Source organism: Balaenoptera borealis (assembly GCF_965194805.1).
Source record: "Balaenoptera borealis genome assembly, chromosome: 14".
Taxonomy (NCBI): Eukaryota; Metazoa; Chordata; class Mammalia; order Artiodactyla; family Balaenopteridae; genus Balaenoptera; species Balaenoptera borealis.
In genome coordinates, this window is record NC_138875.1 from 79,701,027 (window position 1) to 79,725,944 (window position 24,918).

General features: G+C 41.5%; 1 protein-coding gene across 1 annotated transcript in view; it reads left to right on the top strand.

The window, feature by feature from the left end:
* The window catches only part of FBXW8 (F-box and WD repeat domain containing 8), a 123,587-nt gene that overhangs the window by 82,027 nt on the left and 16,642 nt on the right, over positions 1-24,918 (top strand). Inside the window, exon 8 of the mRNA XM_082355724.1 lies at positions 21,385-21,512. Within this exon, the coding sequence (XP_082211850.1) occupies positions 21,385-21,512 (128 nt within the window). The remainder of the gene's footprint in view (positions 1-21,384; positions 21,513-24,918) is intronic.

Here is a 24,918-nt window from a genome sequence, read left to right on the forward strand (position 1 = left end):
AGGATACAAAATTAATCCACAGAAATCTCTTGCATTCCTATATACTAACAACGAAAGATCAGAAAGAGAAATTAAGGAAACAATCCCATTCACCATTGCAACAAAAAGAATAAAATACCTAGGAATAAACCCACCTAAGGAGGTAAAAGACCTGTACTCAGAAAACCATAAGACACTGATGAAGGAAATCAAAGATGACACAGACAGATGGAGAGATGTACCATGTTCTTGGATTGGAAGAATCAACATTGTGAAAATGACTATACTACCCAAAGCAATCTACAGATTCAATGCAATCCCTATCAAATTACCAATGGCATTTTTTACAGAACTAGAACAAAAAAATCTTAAAATTTGTATGGAGATACAAGACCCCAAATAGCCGAAGCAGTCTTGAGGGAAAAAAACGGAGCTGGAGGAATCAGACTCCCTCACTTCAGACTATACTACAAAGCTACAGTAATCAAGACAATATGGTCCTGGCACAAAAACAGAAATATAGATCAGTGGAACAGGATAGAAAGCCCAGAGATAAACCTACACACCTATAGTCAACAAATCTATGACACAAAGGAGGCAAGGATATACAATGGAGAAAAGACAGTGTCTTCAATAAGTGGTGCTGGGAAAACTGGACAGCTACATGTAAAAGAATGAAATTAGAACACTCCCTAACACCATACAAAAAAATAAACTCAGAATGTTTTAAAGACCTAAATGTAAGGCCAGACACTATCAAACTCTTATAGGAAAACATAGGCAGAACACTTTATGACATAAATCACAGCAAGATCCTTTTTGACCCACCTCCTAGAGAAATGGAAATAAAAACAAAAATAAACAAATGGGACCTAATGAAACTTAAAAGCTTTTGCACAGCAAAGGAAACTATAAACAAGATGAAAAGAGAACCCTCAGAATGGGAGAAAATGTTTGCAAGCGAATCAATGGACAAAGGACTAATCTCCAAAATATACAAACAGCTCATGCAGCTCAATATTAAAAAAAGAAACAACCCAATGAGAAAATGGGCAGAAGACCTAAATAGACATTTCTCCAAAGAAGACATACAGATGGCCAAGAGGCACATTGAAAGCTGCTCAACATCACTAACTATTAGAGAAATGCGAATCAAAACTACAATGAAGTATCACCTCACACCAGTTAGAATGGGCATCATCAGAAAATCTACAAACAAATGCTGGAGAGGGTGTGGAGAAAGGGAACCCTCTTGCACTGTTAGTCGGAATGTAAATCGATAACAGCCACTATGGAGAACAGTATGGAGGTTCCTTAAAAAAGTAAAAATAGAAGTACCATATGACCCAGCAGTCTCACTACTGGGCACATACCCAGAGAAAACCATAATTCAAAAAGACACATGCACCCCAATGTTCACTGCTGCACTATTTACAATAGCTAGGTCATGGAAGCAACCTAAATGCCCATTAACAGACAAATGGATAAAGAAGATGTGGTACATATATACAATGCAATATTACTCAGCCATTAAAAGGAACGAAATTGGGTCATTTGTAGAGACATGGATGGACCTAGAGACTGTCATACAGACTGAAGTAAGTCAGAAAGAGAAACACACATATCGTATGTTAACGCATATATGTGGAATCTGGAAAAATGGTACAGATGAACCAGTTTGCAGGGCAGAAATAGAGACACAGATGTAGAGAACAAACGTACGGACACCAAGGGGGGAAAGTGGAGGGGTGGTGGTGGTGGGATGATTTGGGAAATTGGGATTGACATGTATACACTGATGTGTATAAAATGGATGACTAATAAGAACCTGCTGTATAAAAAAAAAAAATAGAATGTATCAATAATTGATATAATTGTTAGTATATTGTTGATAATAGTTTTCACATGTTGTGAAAACCCTGAAATGCCTCCATAGAGCCCCAAGGGCTTCTCGAGACAACGTCTCTGACTTAGAGACCTTTGAGGACCTGACCACCTCTGATATTCTCTACAACCATGATGGATGATTCTGCAAAAACTATTTCTTAGAACGCTGCCACTTCTTGTAGAAGCGAAGAGTGCTTCAGGATCTCCAGCGATCCTGAGCTGCTCCTGGGAGGGAGTGATGGAAGTTATAGAAAGTGAATATAGGGAAAAGTATTTTCAGCTAAGTCGGGTAGTGGTATAACCATTGGGGACTTGGAGTCAGATAATCCTTAGGCAAGTTGCTTACATGCCTTAGGCTTCCCGTTTGGAAATGGGAGAATACCTGGGGAAAGGAGGTAATGTGCTTATGGCTGGTGCTCAGGACTTGTTAGGTGCCTCCTTAACCTCCCCATCCCCACCAGCTTTGGGGTCAGGTCAGAGTTCATCAGGAAAGCCTGGGCAAGGGGGCAGTCCAGGCAGAGGCACCAGGCCTGGAGGAGGGTTTCTGGGGGGCCAGGAAGCAGTGCTGGGGTGGTCTAGGCGGGCTGGAGCATAGGTGCCGTGGGCTGGTGTGGGAGCTGTGCTAAAGCCATACCTGCTAGGATTCATTTTCCTGAGAGTTGTTTTACAAGAATGCATTTAGAACAGGAAGGGCTGGGGGAATTCAACTTCTTGCAGGATGAATGCAGTTAAGTTAATGTGAATGCTGAGTCACTTTGTGTATGGTCACTTTGAGATGTGGAGCCTCATTGGAGAGGGCTGGCACTGTGTCTTAAGTATCTTTTGTCTTGGCTCACACTGGCGTAGTTTTTGTATATCATGACACTCGTATCATTTTCTAATTTCTAAAAACATTGATCAGAATTCTAGAAGCACTGAGCAAGTTTTTACAAGACCATTACATTGACATATATGATGATCATTTCCTTTTTTCTCATGTGTCTTTTTTTTTTAAAAAAATTTAATTAATTAATTAATTTTTGGCTGCATTGGGTCTTCGTTGCTGCACGCGGGCTTTCTCTAGTTGCAGCGAGCAGGGGCTACTCTTTGTTGCGGTGTGCAGGCTTCTCATTGCGGTGGCTTCTCTTGTTGCGGAGCATGGGCTCTAGGTGCATGGGCTTCAGTAGTTGTGGCGCTATGGCTCAGTAGTTGTGGCTCATGGGCTCTAGAGCGCAGGCTCAGTAGCCATGGCGCCCAGGCTTAGTTGCTCCGCGGCATGTGGGATCTTCCCGGACCAGGGCTTGAACCCGTATTCCCTGCGTTGGCAGGCGGATTCTTAACCACCGTGCCACCAGGGAAGCCCTCATTTGTCTTTTGAATTAAGCTTAGAATTTTATATAGGGCCTAATTTTTCTAATGGCTTTCCTGATTATTTATGTGGGATTTCCATCCGGGTTTACCGTTCCATACACATGGGAGAGTGTGAACTTGGAGTTGATCTTGGCATTTATTTCACTCTTTGAATACGGTGGCTTTGGTTTCTTTGTGCCAGATGAGCAGCAACTAGTTTGTTAGGGTTAAAAATCAGCTCGTTTTTCAGTTAATGAAGATCACCGGGGCCTATTGGAAATGTTTACCTTTGCTCTATAATCAGAACAGTAACACTGTAGAATAGGCTGCAGGCTTTCCATGTGTATATATCCAGACAGTTGAGACAGATGGTGTTGGTTTGATAGAGGGTAGGAGAAGAGGGCACACAGAAAATGGCCTGAGTGAGTTTGAATTTCACAATATTTAAGACATTTTATTGTTTTCAAGTACACATAGCAGCTTAAACTAACAGTATTACAAAGTAAAGGGCTTTTGCTTTTTATTCAATACGTAGATGAATATGATTTTTTAATTTACCCAGCACTTCAGTCTATAAGGCACTGTGTTAGAGAGTGGGTTTATAATAAACTTATCAATTATTGAGTTGCAGATGAGTTCTTCTAATGGACGCAGAGTTACTCTCTTAAGCATCCTCTCAGTGTGTTATTAATTTACAGGGTAAATCCAGTTTTGTAGGTGGTCAAAGAAAAACCCCAGCTCAGTCCACATTTGAACAATCACATTCCAGATTAAGGGATTCAGGAGGTTTTCAGTGGGTCACAGTGAGGCCAGGAATCGTCTGAACTGTGCCACGTGAAGGAAGCAGCTCTGCCGTGACCTGGGTTCCGACCGTCTCTTGCTGCAGGTGGTCCATTGATATGGGACTGACCGACTGGACCAGGACCGAATTCAATACCCAGATTTCTTTGGATCTTTCTAGGTTAGGACCTCTGGCCCAGGCTCTGCCTATTCCCCTGGGTGGCCTCTCTGGACTGCGGAGTTTCCTTAGGGTGTGAACTCTTATCTCATGTTCCACAATAAGTTTTAAAGCATATGTTGAAAATGACATGAGAATACTTCTTCCCCAGCCCCACCCCCTTCACCTGCCCCTGCCCTTACCCCACCTTTGGGCTCTTGTACCACCTGTCAGTGTCCCTCCTCATGGTCCCTTTCCGATTTTGTCGGAGCAGTGGCTGCGTGCCGAGGACTGTGGGTGACTCGCTGGTGCGCACCTTCTGCCTGGCCTTCCAGACCCTGGAGAGTCAGCCTCCCACCCTCCACCCTGCGCCTCCAAAAGGAGCCTGTGCAGTCCAGAATATGCCATGTTTATTCCGGGCTAGCAACAGCATTCCCTCTTCCCCTCCTGTCTCTCCATGTCCTTTCAGGAAAGGTCCATCCAGGGTCCCACTTATCAGAAGCAGCCTTCCCAACTGTTCCGGCTCTCAGTGAACACCTCCCTTCCCTCACGCTTACAGTACACAGGGTCTGCATCTCACATTGCCTCACTGTTACTGCCCAGCGCTAGTCTTAACCAGATTGCTGTCAGCTGGGAGGCAGCAAGTGAGCATTTAGAGCCGAGTACCACTGCTTTGATGTTTCCGATTCTTTCTTGGCTTGGGAGGCAGTCAGTGTCGGTGTAGTGCAGGGGTTCTCAGGCGCCAGGGAGTATCAGAAAACTACAGATCTTGGGCCTCCACCCCGAAGGCCTCTGACTCAGTGAGTCTGGGTTGGGGCCTGAGGGTCTGTTTTGCCCAGTGCCGCCGACGCTGCTAGCCCAGAGCCGTGCTTTGAGCGTCCTGGGGTGGTTGGAGGCCCACCCGCCCGGCTGCAAATTCTGGCTCCAAACCTTCATTTCTGTGCAAGTGATTTGGCCTCTCTACACCTCTGCTTCCTCATGTATAAAGGGAGTAAAATCATGATAGCCACTGTATGGCATGGTGGGGATCAGGTGAGAGAGCGCATAGTCGCAGTGTTTTGCACGTAAGAGGACACTATAAGTATTAGGCATTACTAACCATTTTTGCCAGGACTCAGGAAAAGGCTTGTCAAAAGGTGGCAGACACTGACCTAGAAATGAGATCAGCTGGGCTCTGCCTAGTGCATCCTCAGCTGCTGTTGTTACCTGTGTAATTTGGGGCAAGTTATTTAAATTATTTTAAGCCTCAGTTTCTTTATGCATAAAATGTGTACGGTAGTGCTTGTCTTCCTTTGCTGGTTGTGAGAATCAGATGGAATGATATTCTGAAAGGATTTGTGTGCAAGGAATATCATGATGATTATTAACAGCTGATATTTACAGTGTTCTTCGTGTGCAAGACGCTGCTGATCACGTTTGTGCCGGCACTGTCGTGTGCCACATAGTACCATATAGTGAAAGGTTGTTATGCCCTTCAGTGTGTGAAGGGGACTGGGGTGGACTGTGCCCTACACCAAAGGCCCCAGTAGTTCACTGCAATTTTTCACGCTCCTGCATCAGCTGTCATTTGTCTCGGTGATCTGATTGTAGCCACATTCTGCCTGTCTACCCACTTCGAAGGCTTTGTCCAGTCTAACTTGGGGCCAAATGAGAAGTTGCCAGGCCGGTTGCAAACTGACATGCAAGCACCGTAATATCCTGAATTGTGTATACACTGTGAAGTCTACAGGCTCACGAGTGTTGTTACACGACCAGCTCTCACTTGCAATCTTCCCATTTAAAAAATCATGTCCAGGTTGTCTTTCATTTTGAAGAATTCATTTCATAGTTTGCAGCCTCAGTTTTCCTCCCTATATAACATAGATTTAATGATAACTTTCTTTCCCATGGGGACTTTGGTTAGTTACATGTAGTTACTATTTGTGAAGTGCTCCGAAACTGTCCGTGCTCTTTATTATGATGAGGCCTGTTGGGAACCTGAAAGGAGTATGTGAGGATTTTCAGCTTTGAGTTATATATTTGCATAATAATTATAATCTCTTCATTGCCCTAAATGCTCTGACAGTGAACGTTTCCTATTCATTTTATGTACCCCATCAACCCGTTCTTTGTTAGTCGTACCTCTCATCCTTCTTCTAGAACTAGGACAGAGACTGTCTAAAGAGATCCCTGAAGCAAAGCAGAGAACCATATTCTGGTCACTACCTTCCTTTATTATTTCCAGCACCTATGGATGTGGGGGGAGAGAGAGATTGGATCATATTGGCCTGCATTTTCACCCAAGTGCACTCTTGATCTGTGGGTTCTTTTCAGGCTTAGGTCACAATAGGTGTTGGTTTGGCCTCGCTCTGGTCCTTTGTAGACATCTGCCCACATCACAAAGCCCCATGTTTGGCACAGTCTGCAGTGATTGGCAGTGCCTTCCCGGGCAGAGTCCAGTCCTGGAACAGCAGGGGTTGCAGGTGCATTGGCACGTGGTGGTGGGGAGTGCACACGGGCCTGCCTACCCGGTGCCTGGCGAGGCTCAGCAACACCGTCCCATCCCTGAAATATCCTGGCCTCGTGGGCTTGTCACTCTCATTAAAACTTAAACATGAAAGCAGCCCAGGCTGCTTCTCCCTTTGTGCCGCGTCTGAGGGTGGACTGTGCCAGAAGCATGTCATGGAAACTGTTGAGGGGCTGCTGTGTTTCAGGGAGCTGTGCTCATGTCAGGGGTCCATTTCTTCGGCTCTGCATCTTGCTGTTTGCTGCTGCTAAAAGCACCTGAGAGGCAAGTTTTTGTTTGCCAGCAGAGTCACCTTTGGGATGGTGGTGAAAGTCATTTTCCACATGTTCACAGATACGCTGCGTTACCAAGCCTCTTGCGCTGACTTATCTCTGGCAAGGACTTACAAAATAGTCTCTCTGGCTGATTGTCAAAAATTACATCATATCAGAGTAAACTGCTTTTAAATCAGACATCCATTATTCATGTATATTAACTGCTTTTTTATTTTTTTATTGGCTGTTTTTTGTATGATTTACTCTTTTCTCACTAGCTCTCCTTCCCTCCCCAACTGTCTTTCTCATCGTTTTTTACAATCTTAGCTCATCTGTGAATTTATAGAGACTGTTCACTTAGCTTTGTATGTGAACATCGATATGCAGACCCTGCATTTTTTGTAGTAAAAATTTTGAGCACGTTTTTGTGGGTCATATTTATGTTGGGTCAAAAGAGCAATTAGGGTCATTTACATGAGTAAATTGTACCCCAAAGACTGAGAGGTCTTTTTCTTTTGTATCTTTTATTTTTTTTAAATTGAGCATTACTAGTCTTGTACTTTAAGGTCTGTATGGAATAAAACTGTACCTCCCACTTATGAACCAGCTAAATATGCTGATGTTGGTGGAAAGCAAATTGACTTAATGTGTTCATCTGTAGGGGGGCATATCTTTAATGCAAGGCTGGTGTGTCGTTCACCTGTAATCGACACAGGCAGCGGTGTGCAGCACTTATTCATTCTTTCAGCAAATAGATACTGAGTCCTTCCTTTGTGCCAAACACAGTACAGTTATCCAAGAAAGTATCTGTTCACTCCAAACCATGATGCTGGAGGTCCCCCGTGCACCTGGCACCTTTGTGCTCCTGGTACTTTGCCCTGATGCATGGCACTTGACTGTTTGGAATAATAAGGACTAGATAGAGTTTATTCTATTTATTTAACCCCAAATCAGCATTGTTGTTGTATATAGTCAACATTTGCAGATATTCGTGCACATTTACCTGAATCTTCTCTCACTGTTCTTGCCAGCTTTCAGACCTTTTATTCTGGAATGATTTTATATCTTCCAAAAGTATATTCTGTAGTGAGGGTCTCTTGGCCACAAGTGCTCTCTGCTCTTGGTATTTTTATCCCAAAACATCCTTATTTCATACTCATTCTTGAAAGGTGGTTTTACTAGTCCTTTATCATTCCAGGATGACAGGTATTTTCTCTCAGACCTTTGAAGAGATGATTGGTTTGATTCCACTGTTATTACTGAGAAGTTGTTTGTCATTCCCATTTAGGACTTTTTCTCTTCTTTTGACTGGTTTTTCCTTGTCTTTAATTTTCTGTGGTTTCACTCTGCTGTCTCTAGGTGTGGATTTAGTTTTATTTTCCTTGTTTGGGATTCTCTTGCACTTCTTTCCTTTCAGTTGCAGAAAGCTCTCAGCCATTGCCTTGTTGAAATTTCCCCTCATTCTCTCTGTTCTTTCTGTCTAGAACTCAGGTTAGATGTGTGTTAGACCAACTTGTTCTCCCTTCTGTGCTCTTCCTCACTCACTCATCTTTTCCATCTCCATCTCTCTGTGTTGCATCCTGAATAATTTCTTCATCTTTGTCTTCCAGTTCACAAATTCTCTCTTGGATTCCGTTTAACTCATCCATTGATTTTTTTTTTCTTTGGTTGTGCTGGGTCTTAGTTGCAGCACGTGGGCTCCTTAGTTGCAGGACATGGGCTCCTTAGTTGTGGCATGCGGGCTCCTTAGTTGCAGCATGCATGTGGGATCTAGTTCCCTGACCAGGGATCGAACCAGGGCCCCCTGCATTGGGAGTGCAGAGTCTTATCCACTGCACCACCAGGGAAGTCCCCTGATTTTTTTTTTTTAATTTCTAGAAATTCTATTTGTTTTGTTTTTCAAAGCTACTTAATCAGTTTTGCTGCTTTTGACCCCTCACCCTCTTTTATTTCTGTAAAGATTTCCAGCATGCATATTTTTCTTCATCTGATAAACATCTGATATCCTTGGAAGCCTAATTCTTCTGTTTTCTGTCTCTCACTTATGATGATGAGCTGTTTCTGTGTTGGGAAAAAAATTTTTTTAAATTGTGAGCTCATATGTGGCTGATCTTGATTTGTAGATCTCCTGTGGGCCTGGGTTGGGAGGGTCTTCCTCCTGAGAAGATTCTGCCAGGTACCAGGAAGCATGTTACCAACATGAAAGGACTTTTATTACTAGACCTGGGGTCTTTTGGCCTTGCAGGTAGTATAACTTCAAACTCCGAACCTGCGTGAGGCTTGCAGGCCGAGGGCAAACATTTTCCATCCTGAGCTGAACCTGAGACAGGCAAGTTGCCACGTAGGCTCTCTTCACCAGTGGATAGATTTTTGTTCCTATCTTGCTTTTTGCTGAGTGTACGTAGCTGTCCAGGGGGCCCAGCTTTAGGCAGACTTATCTGGTTCTGGTTCCACCTGGCACTGGCTGGAAACCTTGCCTCCTGTTCCCCGAGTTCTCCAGGCTCCTGACACTGGCGCATGTCCCCAGAGCAGCCCCTGATGGGAGCGCCACTTCCCTTTCTGGGTGTACTGCTCTCTTCATTTTTAGCTCCTCGGACTTTCTCGGATTTCTTAGGAGTTAAACAGAATGTTTACAGGAATGTTTACTACACTGAATCTTCAGTGTTTTAAACAGGATGGTTTTCCAGACATTCCAGACATTCATAGTGTGCTGTGTTGTCAGAGGTGGAACCTTGGGCCTGGATACAGTTTGGGAGTTCTGGAATCTGGAGACTGTGGAGAGAGATCTGTGGAACCTTCTGTTTTGAGTACAAGGAAGTGGTTCCTTTGTACAAGCCAGCAGCAAGGTTAGGCATCCAGAAATGGGGGAATGTGTTAAGCAAAACGAGGACTATCTGAGTACTTATTATGTACCAGACCATGGTAAGCCCTGGGTTTGCCTGATAAATGTGTAACAGTCAGTTAATCTACAAGCACTTACTGAGTACCCGGCACGTGCTGGCCCTTAGTCAGTGCTGCAGGAATGAATGATAGGATTGCTGCCCTAAGGAACTTACAGTCTAAGTCTAGGACAGTGTTTTACAATATGTGGCATGGCGCTTGGTAACAGTGCCTCAGCTGGCCTGCTAAAATCACAGTCTCCTCGGTGACCCTCCTGCCCTCTAGTGTTTGAGAACCATGGGTCTGGGGAAAAGTTGGAGGAAGCAAATGTACAGTTCAAGGTGGCACCTTGGGGACACCAGATGGGGTGCGTAGATGGTGAATACCTTCAGCACTGACAAGAGGGAATAAACTCTGCTAAGAGCTCAAAGAGAACACAGAATAAGCTTAATTGGGATGGAAGAGGAGAGAACATGAGGATTATTTTCTTTACTCTCTAGAATTTGGCATATCATGACTTTACCCCCTCAGAAGGGCAAAATATATGTGGTAGTGATGGAGGTGGGTTGTTAGAGATCAGAAAAGAAAGTAGGTAGACTTTGTCATCTCCAGGAATTTCAGTCAAGTCTTCCTCCCCATGCCTTGTTTTATCTTCTACTTCGCTGTAGTCCAGCACGGCATCTCCTAACCTTTTCTCTCTCTGTCGCTTCCCTTTTCTAAGATGGTGGCAGACAAATTATCTTTAATTCACAACGCCTTTTAAAAAGCTACAGTCTTGTAAGGAAGCCTTCTGACCACTCCTCACCTCTTTGGAAGGCAGTGCCTGGGGCCCTGAGGAGGTGAGCCCGTGGCTCAGGTTGACGCTGGTGGTGGTGGAATGCCTTTGGCAGATGACACGTAGGAGTGTGAGGAAGACTCACTATTTTGGTAAACTTAAAGAAAACACAAATGGAATTCCTTTTTTCAGTCATTAGCACATGGCCAAAAGTCTGGGACTGCAAGGCTCTGTAATCTCTTCATAGCTATTTCTGTATACAGTGGTTCCTGTTTCATTATGAGGCTAATAGCAGTCCCAGATTTAGGAAATGTTTGTATTGCTAAATCCAGTTCTTACTGGGTGAAGGAGGAAGTTGGCCGGCCTTGAGCTCACCCCACTGTAGGAGCAGTAGCCATTTCTTTTTCTTTTTTTTTTTTTTTCCACACACAAACACACTGTATTTTATTTTTACAAGAGATAAATAGACTGACACCAAGCATTGTACATGGATGACCACAACAAAAGCAACAATGATTGCAATTACCAAACATGAAACACACTCATACTATTGACATTCAGTCCAGTAATCCTCCACTGTAACAGCTCCTTTACTTTGCAGTGAAAATTGATTTGTATATTCTTTGCCTCTGCGTCCTTGTGGGATTTTTTTTTTTTTAATTCAGACAGAAAGTCACAAAAATTATACTCATCCTCATCAGTTCACTCAGTCCCACGTAATTAATTTTTTTTTTCATCTTGATCTTTTGTTAGCACTTTTATGAGTTCATCAGTTTTTCATTAGAGTTCTGAAAATGCTTATTCATTCAGTTCAGCAGTAGTCAGTTACCAGAAACCTGTACTTGTCAGAGTCTTTTCCATGAATTTCTTGAAGATGAAACCCTTTTATAGGAACATATTTGCAAAATCATCAGAGTACACCCAGAACTGTATGTAAATGACAAAAGACTTAAAAATGACCACGGTTAAAGTTTTGATGAAAGTTCATAATAATGCAGTTGACAAGAAAATTAGTTATTTCTGAGATATACATTTTAAAGTAATAACTAGGATTATTACTTATAACATTATACCAGAACATATAAGATTTTTAGAAATTTCATGTAATGTCTGAAACATTTATATTAACATATTTCCATACATATTTCCATACACATACAAATATAAGATTTTTAGAAATTTCATGTAATGTCTGAAACATTTATATTAACATATTTCCATACAAATAACCCAATGAAAGTTTAGTATTAGTTGTTTTGTTTGTTTTTTTATACTGCAGGTTCTTATGAGGCATCAATTTTATACACATCAGTGTATACATGTCAATCCCAATCGCCCAATTCAGCACACCACCATCCCCACCCCACCGCAGTTTTCCCCCCTTGGTGTCCATATGTCCATTCTCTACATCTGTGTCTCAACTTCTGCCCTGCAAACTGGCTCATCTGTACCATTTTTCTAGGTTCCACATACATGCATTAATATACGATATTTGTTTTTCTCTTTCTGACTTACTTCACTCCGTATGACAGTCTTTAGATCCATCCATGTCTCAACAAATGACTCAATTTCGTTCCTTTTTATGGCTGAGTAATATTCCATTGTATATATGTACCACAACTTCTTTATCCATTCGTCTGTTGATGGGCATTTAGGTTGCTTCCATGACCTGGCTATTGTAAATAGTGCTGCAATGAACATTCGGGTGCATGTGTCTTTTTGAATTACGGTTTTCTCTGGGTATATGCCCAGTAGTGGGATTGCTGGGTCATATGGTAATTCTATTTTTAGTTTTTTAAGGAACCTCCATATTGTTCTCCATAGTGGCTGTATCAATTTACATTCCCACCAACAGTGCAAGAGGGTTCCCTTTCCTCCACACCCTCTCCAGCATTTGTTGTTTGTAGATTTTCTGATGATGCCCATTCTAACAGGAGTGAGGTGATACCTCATTGTAGTTTTGATTTGCATTTCTCTAATAATTAGTGATGTTGAGCATCTTTTCATGTGCTTCGTGGCCGTCTGTATGTCTTCTTTGGAGAAATGTCTATTTAGGTCTTCTGCCCATTTTTGGATTGGGGTGTTTGTTTCTTTAATATTGAGCTGAATGAGCTGTTTATATATTTTGGAGATTAATCCTTTGTCCGTTGATTCGTTTGCAAATATTTTCTCCCATTCTGAGGGTTGTCTTTTCGTCTTGTTTATGGTTTCCTTTGCTGTGCAAAAGCTTTGAAGTTTCATTAGGTCCCATTTGTTTATTTTTGTTTTTATTTCCATTACTCTAGGAGGTGGATCAAAAAAGATCTTGCTGTGATTTATGTCAAAGAGTGTTCTTCCTATGTTTTCCTCTAAGAGTTTTATAGTGTCCAGTCTTATATTTAGGTCTCTAATCCATTTTGAGTTTATTTTTGTGTATGGTGTTAGGGAGTATTCTAATTTCATTCTTTTACATGTAGCTGTCCAGTTTTCCCAGCACCACTTATTGAAGAGACTGTCTTTTCTCCATTGTATATCTTTGCCTCCTTTGTCATAGATTAGTTGACCATAGGTGCGTGGGTTAATCTCTGGGCTTTCTATCTTGTTCCATTGATCTATGTTTCTGTTTTTGTGCCAGTACCATATTGTCTTGATTACTGTAGCTTTGTAGTATAGTCTGAAGTCAAGGAGTCTGATTCCTCCAGCTCCATTTTTTTCCCTCAAGACTGCTTTGGCAATTCGGGGTCTTTTGTGTCTCCATACAAATTTTAAGATGATTTGTTCTAGCTCCGTAAAAAATGCCATTGGTAATTTGATAGGGATTGCATTGAATCTGTAGATTGCTTTGGGTAGTATACTCATTTTCACAATGTTGATTCTTCCAATCCAAGAACATGGTATATCTCTCCACCTGTTGGTATCATCTTTAATTTCTTTCATCAGTGTCTTATAGTTTTCTGCATACAGGTCTTTTGTCTCCCTAGGTAGGTTTATTCCTAGGTATTTTATTCTTTTTGTTGCAATGGTAAATGGGAGTGTTTCCTTAATTTCTCTTTCAGATTTTTCATCATTAGTGTATAGGAATGCAAGAGATTTCTGTGCATTAATTTTGTATCCTGCAACTTTACCATATTCATTAATTAGCTCTAGCAGTTTTCTGGTGGCAGTTTTAGGATTCTCTATGTATAGTATCATGTCATCTGCAAACAGTGACAGTTTTACTTCTTCTTTTCCAATTTGTATTCCTTTTATTTCTTTTTCTTCTCTGATTGCCGTGGCTAGGACTTCCAGAACTATGTTGAATAATAGTGGTGAGAGTGGACATCCTTGTCTCATTCCTGATCTTAGAGGAAATGCTTTCAGTTTTTCACCATTGAGAATGATGTTTGCTGTGGGTTTGTCATATATGGCCTTTATTATGTTGAGGTAGGTTCCCTCTATGCCCACTTTCTGGAGAGTTTTTATCAGAAATGGGTGTTGAATTTTGTCAAAAGCTTTTTCTGCATCTATTGAGATGATCATATGGTTTTTATTCTTCAATTTGTTAATATGGTGTATCACATTGATTGATTTGCATATATTGAAGAATCCTTGCATCCCTGGGATAAATCCCACTTGATCGTGGTGTATGATCCTTTTAATGTGTTGTTGGATTCTGTTTGCTAGTATTTTGTTGAGGATTTTTGCATTTATATTCATCAGTGATATTGGTCTGTAATTTTCTTTTTTTGTAGTGTCTTTGTCTGGTTTTGGTATCAGGGTGATGGTGGCCTCATAGAATGAGTTTGGGAGTGTTCCTTCCTCTGCAATTTTTTGGAAGAGTTTGAGAAGGATGGGTGTTAGCTCTTCTCTAAATGTTTGATAGAATTTACCTGTGAAGCCATCTGGTCCTGGACTTTTGTTTGTTGGAAGATTTTTAATCACAGTTTCAATTTCATTACTTGTGATTGGTCTGTTCATATTTTCTGTTTCTTCCTGGTTCAGTCTTGGAAGGTTATACCTTTCTAAGAATTTGTCCATTTCTTCCAGGTTGTCCATTTTATTGGCATAAAGTTGCTTGTAGTAGTCTCTTAGGATGCTTTGTATTTCTGCGGTGTCTCTTGTAACTTCTCCTTTTTCATTTCTGATTTTATTGATTTGAGTCCTCTCCCTCTTTTTCTTGATGAGTCTGGCTAATGGCTTATCAATTTTGTTTATCTTCTCAAAGAACCAACTTTTAGTTTTATTGATCTTTGCTATTGTTTTCTTTGTTTCTATTTCATTTATTTCTGCTCTGATCTTTATGATTTCTTTCCTTCTGCTAACTTTGGGTTTTGTTTGTTCTTCTTTCTCTAGTTTCTTTAGGTGTAAGGTTAGATTGTTTACTTGAGATTTTTCTTGTTTCTTTAGGTAGGCTTGTATAGCTATAAACTTCCCTCTTAGAACCGCTTTCGCTGCATCCCATAGGTTTTGGGTCGTCGTGTTTTCATTGTCATTTGTCTCTAGGTATTTTTTTATTTCCTCTTTGATTTCTTCAGTGATCTCTTGGTTATTTAGTAACGTATTGTTTAGCCTCCATGTGTTTGTCTTTTTTACGTTTTTTTCCCTGTAATTCATTTCTAATCTCATAGCGTTGTGGTCAGAAAAGATGCTTGATATGATTTCAATTTTCTTAAATTTACTGAGGCTTGATTTGTGACCCAAGATGTGATCTATCCTGGAGAATGTTCCGTGCGCACTTGAGAAGAACGTGTAATCTGCTGTTTTTGGATGGAATGTCCTATATATATCAATTAAATCTATCTGGTCTATTGTGTCATTTAAAGCTTCTGTTTCCTTATTTATTTTCATTTTGGATGATCTGTCCATTGGTGTAAGTGAGGTGTTAAAGTCCCCCACTAATTACTGTGTTACTGTCGATTTCCTCTTTTATAGCTGTTAGCAGTTGCCTTATGTATTGAGGTGCTCCTATGTTGGGTGCATATATATTTATAATTGTTATATCTTCTTCTTGGATTGATCCCTGGATCATTATGTAGTGTCCTTCCTTGTCTCTTGTAACATTCTTTATTTTAAAGTCTATTTTATCTGATATGAGTATAGCTACTCCAGCTTTCTTTTGATTTCCATTTGCATGGAATATCTTTTTCCATCCCCTCACTTTCAGTCTGTATGTGTCCCTAGGTCTAAAGTGGGTCTCTTGTAGACAGCATATATACGGGTCTTGTTTTTGTATCCATTCAGCCAGTCTATGTCTTTTGGTTGGGACATTTAATCCATTCACGTTTAAGGTAATTATCGATATGTATGTTCCTATGACCATTTTCTTAATTGTTTTGGGTTTGTTTTTGTAGGTCCTTTTCTTCTCTTGTGTTTCCCACTTAGAGAAGTTCCTTTAGCATTTGTTGTAGAGCTGGTTTGGTGGTGCTGAATTCTCTTAGCTTTTGCTTGTCTGTAAGGCTTTTGATTTCTCCATCAAATCTGAATGAGATCCTTGCCGGGTAGAGTAATCTTGGTTGTAGGTTCTTCCCTTTCATCACTTTAAGTATATCATGCCACTCCCTTCTGGCTTGCAGAGTTTCTGCTGAGAAATCAGCTGTTAACTTTATGGGAGTTCCCTTGTATGTTATTTGTCGTTTTTCCCTTGCTGCTTTCAATAATTTTGCTTTGTCTTTAATTTTTGCCACTTTGATTACTATGTGTCTCGGCGTGTTTCTCCTTGGGTTTATTCTGTATGGGACTCTCTGCGCTTCCTGGACTTGGGTGGCTATTTCCTTTCCCATGTTAGGGAAGTTTTCGACTATAATCTCTTCAAATATTTTCTCTGGTCCTTTCTCTCTCTCTTCTCCTTCTGGGACCCCTATAATGCGAATGTTGTTGCGTTTAATGTTGTCCCAGAGGTCTCTTAGGCTGTCTTCATTTCTTTTCATTCTTTTTTCTTTAGTCTGTTCCGCAGCAGTGAATTCCACCATTCTGTCTTCCAGGTCACTTATCCGTTCTTCTGCCTCAGTTATTCTGCTATTGATTCCTTCTAGTGTAGTTTTCATTTCAGTTATCGTATTGGTCATGTCTGTTTGTTCTTTAATTCTTCTAGGTCTTTGTTAAACATTTCTTGCATCTTCTTGATCTTTGCCTCCATTCTTTTCCCGAGGTCCTGGATCATCTTCACTATCATTATCCTCACTTCTTTTTCTGGAAGGTTGCCTATCTCCACTTCATTTAGTTGTTTTTCTGGGGTTTTATCTTGTTCCTTCATCTGATACATAGCCCTCTGCCTTTTCATCTTCTCTATCTTTCTGTAACTGTGGTTTTTGGTCCACAGGCTGCAGGATTGTAGTTTTTCTTGCTTCTGCTGTCTGCCCTCTGGTGGTTGAGGCTATCTAAGAGGCTTGATGGGAGGCTCTGGTGGTGGGTAGAGCTGACTGTTGCTGTGGCGGTCAGAGCTCAGTAAAACCTTAATCCACTTGACTGTTGATGGGTGGGGCTGGGTTCCCTCCCTGTTGGTTGTTTTGCCTGAGGCAACCCAACACTGGAGCCTACCCGTGCTCTTTGGTGGGGTTAATGGCAGACTCTGGGAGGGCTCACGCCAAGAAGAACTTCCCAGAACCTCTGCTGCCAGTGTCCTTATCCCCACGGTGAAACACAGCCACCACCCGCCTCTGCAGGAGACCCCCCCAACACCAGCAGGTAGGTCTGGTTCAGTCTCCCCCAGGGTCACTGCTCCTTCCCCTGGGTCCCGATGCACACATTACTTTGTGTGTGCCCTCCAAGAGTGGGGTCTCTGTTTCCCCCAGTCCTGTCAAAGTCCTGCAATCAATTCCCACTAGGCTTCAAAGTCTGATTCTCTAGGAATTCCTCCTCCCGTAGCCGGACCCCCAGGTTGGGAAGCCTGACGTGGGGCTCAGAACCTTCACTCCAGTGGGTGGATTTCTGTGGTATAAGTGTTCGCCAGTCTGTGAGTCACCCACCCAGCAGTTATGGGATTTGATTTTACTCTGATTGCGCCCCTCCTACCATCTCACTGTGGCTTCTCCTCTGTCCTTGGACGTGGGGTATCCTCCTTGGTGAAGTCCAAGGTCTTCCTGTCAATGACTGTCCAGCAGCCAGTTGTGATTCTGGTGCTCTCGCAAGAGGGAGTGACAGCACGTCCTTCTACTCCGCCATCTTGGTTAATCCCAGTAGTAGCCATTTCTTATCCTTTTCCTCATGGTTTGGTTGGAAAGCCAGTCCTAGGCACACTAAATGGTCCGAGTCACACCTGGAAGGGGCAGGGCCTGCCTGCACCAGGTCGTTGCCAATGTTTCCCAGATGTCAGGCGTGTGGCCACCACCTCCATCCTGACTCTACACTGCTGCCCCTACTGTTACACCACCACCTGCTAGGACATGACTGTAAGGTGGGTCTCCTTAGAGAGGCGAGTCCCACAAATGGCGGACCAGGACAGTTGGTGGCCGTGCACCAGCTGGTGAAGAGGTGGCTTGTTGCAGCTGGCAGCCGGCCGAGGCTCCTGCACACCGTCCACCCTCCCTGTTCATTCCAGTGCCTGCTGCAGAGAAGAAGAGTCATAAACAGTTGTTTACTGGCTGTTGAAAGAATTATAGCATTATATATTTTGTCTAAAAAGTTAGAAACAACCCAAATATCCATCAATATGGAATCATATATCCATAGACAAGTTCTATGCAGCCTTTAAAAAGAACAAGATCTATGTATAGGTACTGACGAGGAAAGAACTCTCATGTTATTTAGTAGGAAAAACAAGTTGTAGAACAACAGTCCCATCGAGAGAAAAAAATTTTTATACACACAGAGAGAGAAAGAGAGTGTGCGCGCAACAGACAAGACAGACATGTGTATAGAAGAAGTCTAGCAGTACACAGCCCTCCACATCCACAGGTTGCGAATCCACGGATTCAGCCAACCTCGGATCGAAAATATTCCCCCCAAAATTCTAGAAAGTTCCAAAAAGCAAAACTTGAATTTGCTGAGCACCAGCAACTATTTACATAGCATTTACATCGTATGAGGTGTTGTAAGTAATCTAGAAATGATTTAAAGTAGATGAGAAGATGTAGGTTATATGCAAGTAGTACATCATTTTATATAAGGGAGCGTGGGCAGATTTTGGTATCTGAGGGGTCCCGGCACTAAACCCCCATGGATATTGAGGGACAACTGTATACACTAAACTGTTAAGGTGGTTATTTCTGAGAGATGGCTATCCAGAAGATTACACAAGATACATTATGTTTGAAATCAGAAAAAAACAAAGATTCTTTAGAAATTTCAGAAAAATCTGAATAATTGACAAAAATGAAATTTAGGATTCTAAGACTAGGATTTGTGAAAATACCTTAACATCTCTAAGAAGGAAAAAACAGAAAGTTCTTTTTAAACAGTGCTTGCTTCCACCAGGTGCCCTCTAGATCTACCTGGAAGCCAAAGAGAAAGGAGTAGACCCTGCAGTGTCGGGGACTACACACTGCATCTCCTTCAGTTACCTTTGTGAAATATACAACATGGTTCAGTCATTTTAGATAATTCTTAAAGAAACATCCAACTTCTATACAAATTTGCTCCTTAATCACTATTTAAACCCTTTTGGTAGTATACATGTGGTACTTAAAAGAAAAAAATCCCCAGCAACATCTATTGATTTGGTGGTCACATTAGTGCAGAACATTTTCTCCACGATTTTAGGTACGGGTCGTTTTTTCCTTCTTTCCAGCATATCCATACACTTCTGAGAGTGAGTCAAGTGGCCATGGGTTGAGACTCACCCAACTAGGGCAATAAAGAGAAAAATTAGTCTAATGCATGGTCTTAACAAGAGGGAGTGTGTGAGCATGAATAATTAATCTCACTAGTCTGTGGCAATCAGATAAAATGAAGTCCCATTTGCTCAACCTTATTAAAAGAGAGAGAGCGCAGAGGGGAGAGAGAGATGGTAAAGGTCGTTGAGGGACTCGTAACGTGGGAAGAACCGCCTCTGAGATGGGTAATGTGTTTTCTAATCTCTGCGGTCTTTAACTAAACATAATGGTCAAGGTACTCTTTGGATAGTTCTGATTCATTGAATTATTAAACATTTTAGAAAATACTTGACTCCTGACTACTAACTTATACGATGAATTTGCAGTCTTTTTGGAGAGGGATTAGATCCCACTCTTTCATTCAGAAATGATCTATCCTCTTGTCAAAAAAGAACTTCTAGAAGAAGTAAAGACATAGGAACAGACTCAATATCAGATTTTAATTCTTATATTTACCATGAACATTTCTTCCTGCTATAGATGTTGAAGTATTTTAAAAACAAGAAGAGATTGAGTCCAAAAGCCCTGTTGAAAGCTGTATAATGATATATAAGTGCAGAATGTTACTTTCAGGGTAGACCATGAGATTGCTGGTGTTTTTTTTTTTCTCCCTCCAGGAACCGATTTTTATGTAATTTTTAGGATATTCACTGTAGACAGAAGATTTGATTTATTTCTACGTCTATACTTGGAAGAAGAATCTTATTTTGGATATTTTACAGTTGAAATTTTCTCAGAAACTTTTATTTTCAACTGCATGAAAATAAAAATAAAATTTAGCTTGTTCTCTATGGTCTTTAGGGATTAAGAAGGCATTTTACATTTTGAAATTGCCCTCTTTCCTTTCAGATACTGTGAGCAATTTTACTTAATATTATAGTGTTGTTTTGACTATTAGGAATTTCCAAAGATTCAATTGTTAGAAATATGTGTCAACAATGAGATCAATGGTTTTCAAGGTGGAGTCAATTTATTAACCTCTCAGTACTAAAATAGGAATCTGTACACTGATAATTGATAAATGTATAGGTTAACAAGAAAAAATAGCACATCATTTTCATGTGTGGGCTAAGAGACGAGACTCTACAAAATATTAACATTAAAACTTTTGAGTTCAGTGATTAATTTTAACCACATGATCAACAGAATATAATGTATGTTCACGTGTGTGTGTGTGTGTGTAAATGAGGAGGCTTTTGAACAGTGAATTTGGGAGCAAGGACTATGTCTTCAGTACTTACAGCAATTACTGACCCATGGCAAGCACTTAATGTTAATTGAATTACTAAGATTTTTTTAGGAAAAGACTTAAATAATCTTCAGAAAGATTCCTTATGAATCATCCTTGTTTCCCCATTTGCTGGAGAAAAGGCAGTGTTCAAATGTAATGAATACATTGTCTAGAGATCAAGGATACTTTCTTACTTGCCTCCATAACTCATGGAACAGAGCTTACTATAATTAGCTAGTGGAGAGTGACTGAAGAGAGAAATGTTGGGGAATATCGGTTGTACCTCAATTAAAAAAATTTTTTTTTAACGTTTGGGAATAAGACTTTATGTTTTGGTTTGTAGTTTAAAGGAATCATCTAGTGGTTAACTGTGCAAGCTTCCTCATCCTGGATGCTTACACTGTTTGTTCTTTTTACCTTCTGTGGTATAAATACAGAGGGGAAAAGAGAGAGAACCCTGTACACAGACTTCTCATTAGCCTCCCCCATTAAGTCATCAGAAGCAGTCAGTGACCCCTAGTTTCCATGCTTCTTTTTCTGTGTTAAGAAATTGGGATACCGAATTTCCCCATTTGGCATTTTTTGTGTGTCCTAAGAGTTTGTTTGCACCTTGGCCTGGAATTCTTTAGATTTTTTCTCTTGCGTTTTCCTTTTGTCGTTCTAAGAGCCACATCCTTATACTGTCATTACCTGGAAGGGGTCAGGAAATGAAGTATTAGAGCCTCTTCTCTAATGGGAGCTGGTGCCGTGACCGTGCCCCGGGGCGACGCTGGGTGGAAATTGTTCGTGCGGGCCTGCTGCCCCTGACGCCCACCCACGTGTTTTTCCTCCTCCCCAGATCCTGGTGTACAGCCTGGAAGCAGAACGCTGCCTCTCGAAGCTGGGCAACGCGCTTGGCGACTTCACCTGCGTCAACCTCCGGGACAGCCCTCCCAATCTCATGGTCAGTGGCAACATGGACAGGAGGTAGGTGTCAGGAGAGTCGCATCTTAGAGCCGCAGGCAGCTTCTCTTGAGGACTGGCCGCTCGGCCTCCACTGAGCTCACTGATTTCCTCCACGGCTCACCCTCCTCACTTCTCACTCACATCTCTGCCCACCTGAGTTCAGCCCTGATCCCATAAATACCATCCCTGTGAACTTGGAGAACAAAGTCTTGTATTAGGTAATAGTTGGATGGATCTGCGTCTCTGCCTCATTTCTGAAACACCATGGGAAGGTTGTCTTTTAGGCCATTTGGTGGACGCAGTTGGTGGAAGGTCCAGTGAGACCACTTGGAATATCTTTTGTCCCCCTGCTGTAAAATTTGTTTGGCATTTAAAAGCTCACTTTCTAATATTAAAAACAATAACCTAAGGGATGAATCATGTTCAGCAAAATAGGTTTGCCTGCCAAATGATGTCAAGAGTGTGTTTCAGACCACTGTGGTGTCCCTCCGGTGATGGGGGAAAAAAGAGACTTCATGTGAACAGATTCCAGTTTCTATTTAGCTGATTAGCGGTCTTCCCTTTAACGTATTGGCTTAGGGAGTCGGATTTTCCCGGTACAGGGTCCAGTGCCAGCTCTGGCCGCTCCAGGACCCATCAGCATGGAAGGATTAAAGTGTTTGAAAAGACTGTCTGAGTCCAAATTTTAGGCTTTTTTCCTTTCTCTTCCCTCTCCCCCTTGTCTTTTCCTTTTTTTTTTCTTCTTTGTTTGACTGGTTATCTGTCATGTCTGACCCAGTGCCCTGAACAGAGGTAGCATGGCTGGAGGCCAGGTCAGCTGGCGCCCCCTCCCCTGGCCAGCCCCGGGCTGCAGGTGGCGGGCCACTTGGTGGGGTATCAGATCGTGAGGCGGGTCCTCCTTTGTGCCAAATCCCAGACCTCTGTCGCACCAGTACAGCAGCTTGCAAAAATAATTATTTTGTCAGATAATATTTTCAACTTCTGACCTTCACTACTACTGTCTCCCTCCCATAGAGCAAAAAGATGTGAGTATGCTTTATTGAAAGAAAATACTTGATCTTTTTTTCCTCGAGCCCTCCTGAAACAGCTGATACTTCTCATGGTTGAGAATTGAACTCCTCAGTGTATGTCCAGGCAGTTTTTCTCTTTAAAAAAAAAAAACCAAAAAACTAGGCTTGATAAGTGGCCGCACTTGTGGCACAGCAAGTGAAACGCATCAGTTTATAGTTTTACTCTCCCATGTTCATTTCTGACTGAGCTGCGCAAAGGCTCCAAGCTTACCTACAGGATCTACCCGCAGGGACCTAACAGCTCCTCGCTTTCCAGGAGAGCAAATGCAGAGGGCTCTGTGGGGCATCCAGATGGAAGGGTTTGGGATTGTAGGCTATGCTTCAGAGTTTGCTGACAGCATGACCATTTAGGTGTTCAACCACAGCTAGGCTCCCAGGAAACCAAAATGGTGTTCCAGAGAAGAGACCTCTGCTTTCTGCATAACGTAGCCTAATTAGCTCTAGAAGCACAGTTACAGCCAGATTGTCATGACCATTGTCAGCTGCACATCCTGCTGTCAGTGAGGAGACCTGTACATACTCGGTAAAGCTGATGTTTTCCTCTGGAGCAGGGCTGCCTGACCACGCTCCCCATTGCCAGAGGAGAAGCCAAATGCGCAGTGTATAAGGGCTCTCTGGTCCCAAATCTGACCATGTTAAAATCCATTTTATTAGTAAACCAAAGTTACGGTTTTTTTTTTTTTTTTTTTTTTTTTACACCCTTTGTCTTTTTGGATGAAAAGAATAGACTTGGGACTTGGAGTTGGAGATGGGGCTGTCCAAAATGGCATTTAATCAGGGCCACTTCTAGATCTGTGCCAGCTATTTGACTACTACTGGTACCCCAGAGGCTTGCCATCATATGTAAGATTGTTCTTTATGAGTCACATTAACAGTGTTAGCAATACGAATTTGAAACACGGGGCTTAAAAATATTATACATCTGGAAAAAGGAAGGAATAAGGACTCTAGACTTTTAAGTGCATAGAGGCATGTCTTGTGGGGTTTTTCCCAAAGACTTAATAGCTTATGAGTGGGAACTCATCAGAGATGCACACCCAGGCTTGTACAGCTTATGTTTTATTTCAGAAGTGGGACGGAGGGGGCAAATACTATGAAGAGAGCTAGGTGGCTATCACTTCATGACAGATGCAATTTAAAAACCTTGGAACCTCCTTTTTTATTTAAAAAAACTGAACTTCTATTGCATTCTCTTAGTACTTTATAAATAACTTGAGAATGAAATGGACTCTAAAGGTACATAAAACTGTCCAAGGTTAAAACAAAAATAATGTTTCTTTAAAGTAAGGAAATCAGCTTGAGTAACTTTGCTAATAACATGGGTGGAATTTTCTAAGGAGTTGGTTTTTTTTGTGGAGGTGCGTATAGGCTGAAATTAAAAATGAAAAAATAGTTCACCTAGCTTGTCACTAGAGGTTAAGTAGAGTCTGATAAAGATTAAGAGAATGGTCAGGGTGGGAACTGAGTTATGGTTGGATTGTACTTTTCCCTCGCTGGGAGGGAAGGGTTATAAAGTGGGGTTATATAGGTGGGGCTCTGCACAAGAGTTTTAACACTACAGATCAATGAGGTTTTTTTAATGCATATTTTGTCCTTTCCTGCTAAGCCAAGAAGAGTGGTAAGTAACGTTAGAGGAGGGGAGGGAGGGGTGTGCATCCGGTGTTAGGACTGGATGCTTGTGTCTTACCACAGTGTCTGTCTAGTGCTCAGAGAGGGCTTAACTCTGTATGTTTTGCATTTATTCCAAGATGCACTTTTTTTTACATTTTCACATTCTTGAAATCAAGATGTGTCTTTTATAATAACATCTTACAATGGCAGCATGTTAAAATATTACATAAAGTAATGGTGCTTCTTGCATTGGATGGTGTTTTCAATTAAATAGAAGTCTGTATTTGTTCAATGAGGGCAAAAATAAATCTTAGGAATTAGAACAGTTATGAGAAACTTGAGTGTGTTACCAAGATAAAGTCTGCAGGAAATAGACCGCTGTGAGTTTTTTTGTTTTGTTTCTTTAGTTTAACCTTTGGGGTTCACTGAACATTTAGAATCTGTAAATTTATGTCTTCCACCAAATTTGGGATTTTTTGGCCATTATTTCTTCAGATTTTTTTTCCACACTGATCCCTTTCCCCTCTCCTCTGGGACTTCAGTGATGTGAAGAACAGACTTTTTGATATTATCCCACAGGTCACTGAAGCTCTATTCATTTTCTTTCCTAAGCCTTACATTCTTCAAGTTGCAAATATCTACTGATTTAACTTTGGGTTCACGAACTGTTTCCTCTGTCATCTCCATTCTGCTATTGAACCCATCTAGTGAATTTTTTATTTCAGATTTTATACTTTTTTGGTTCA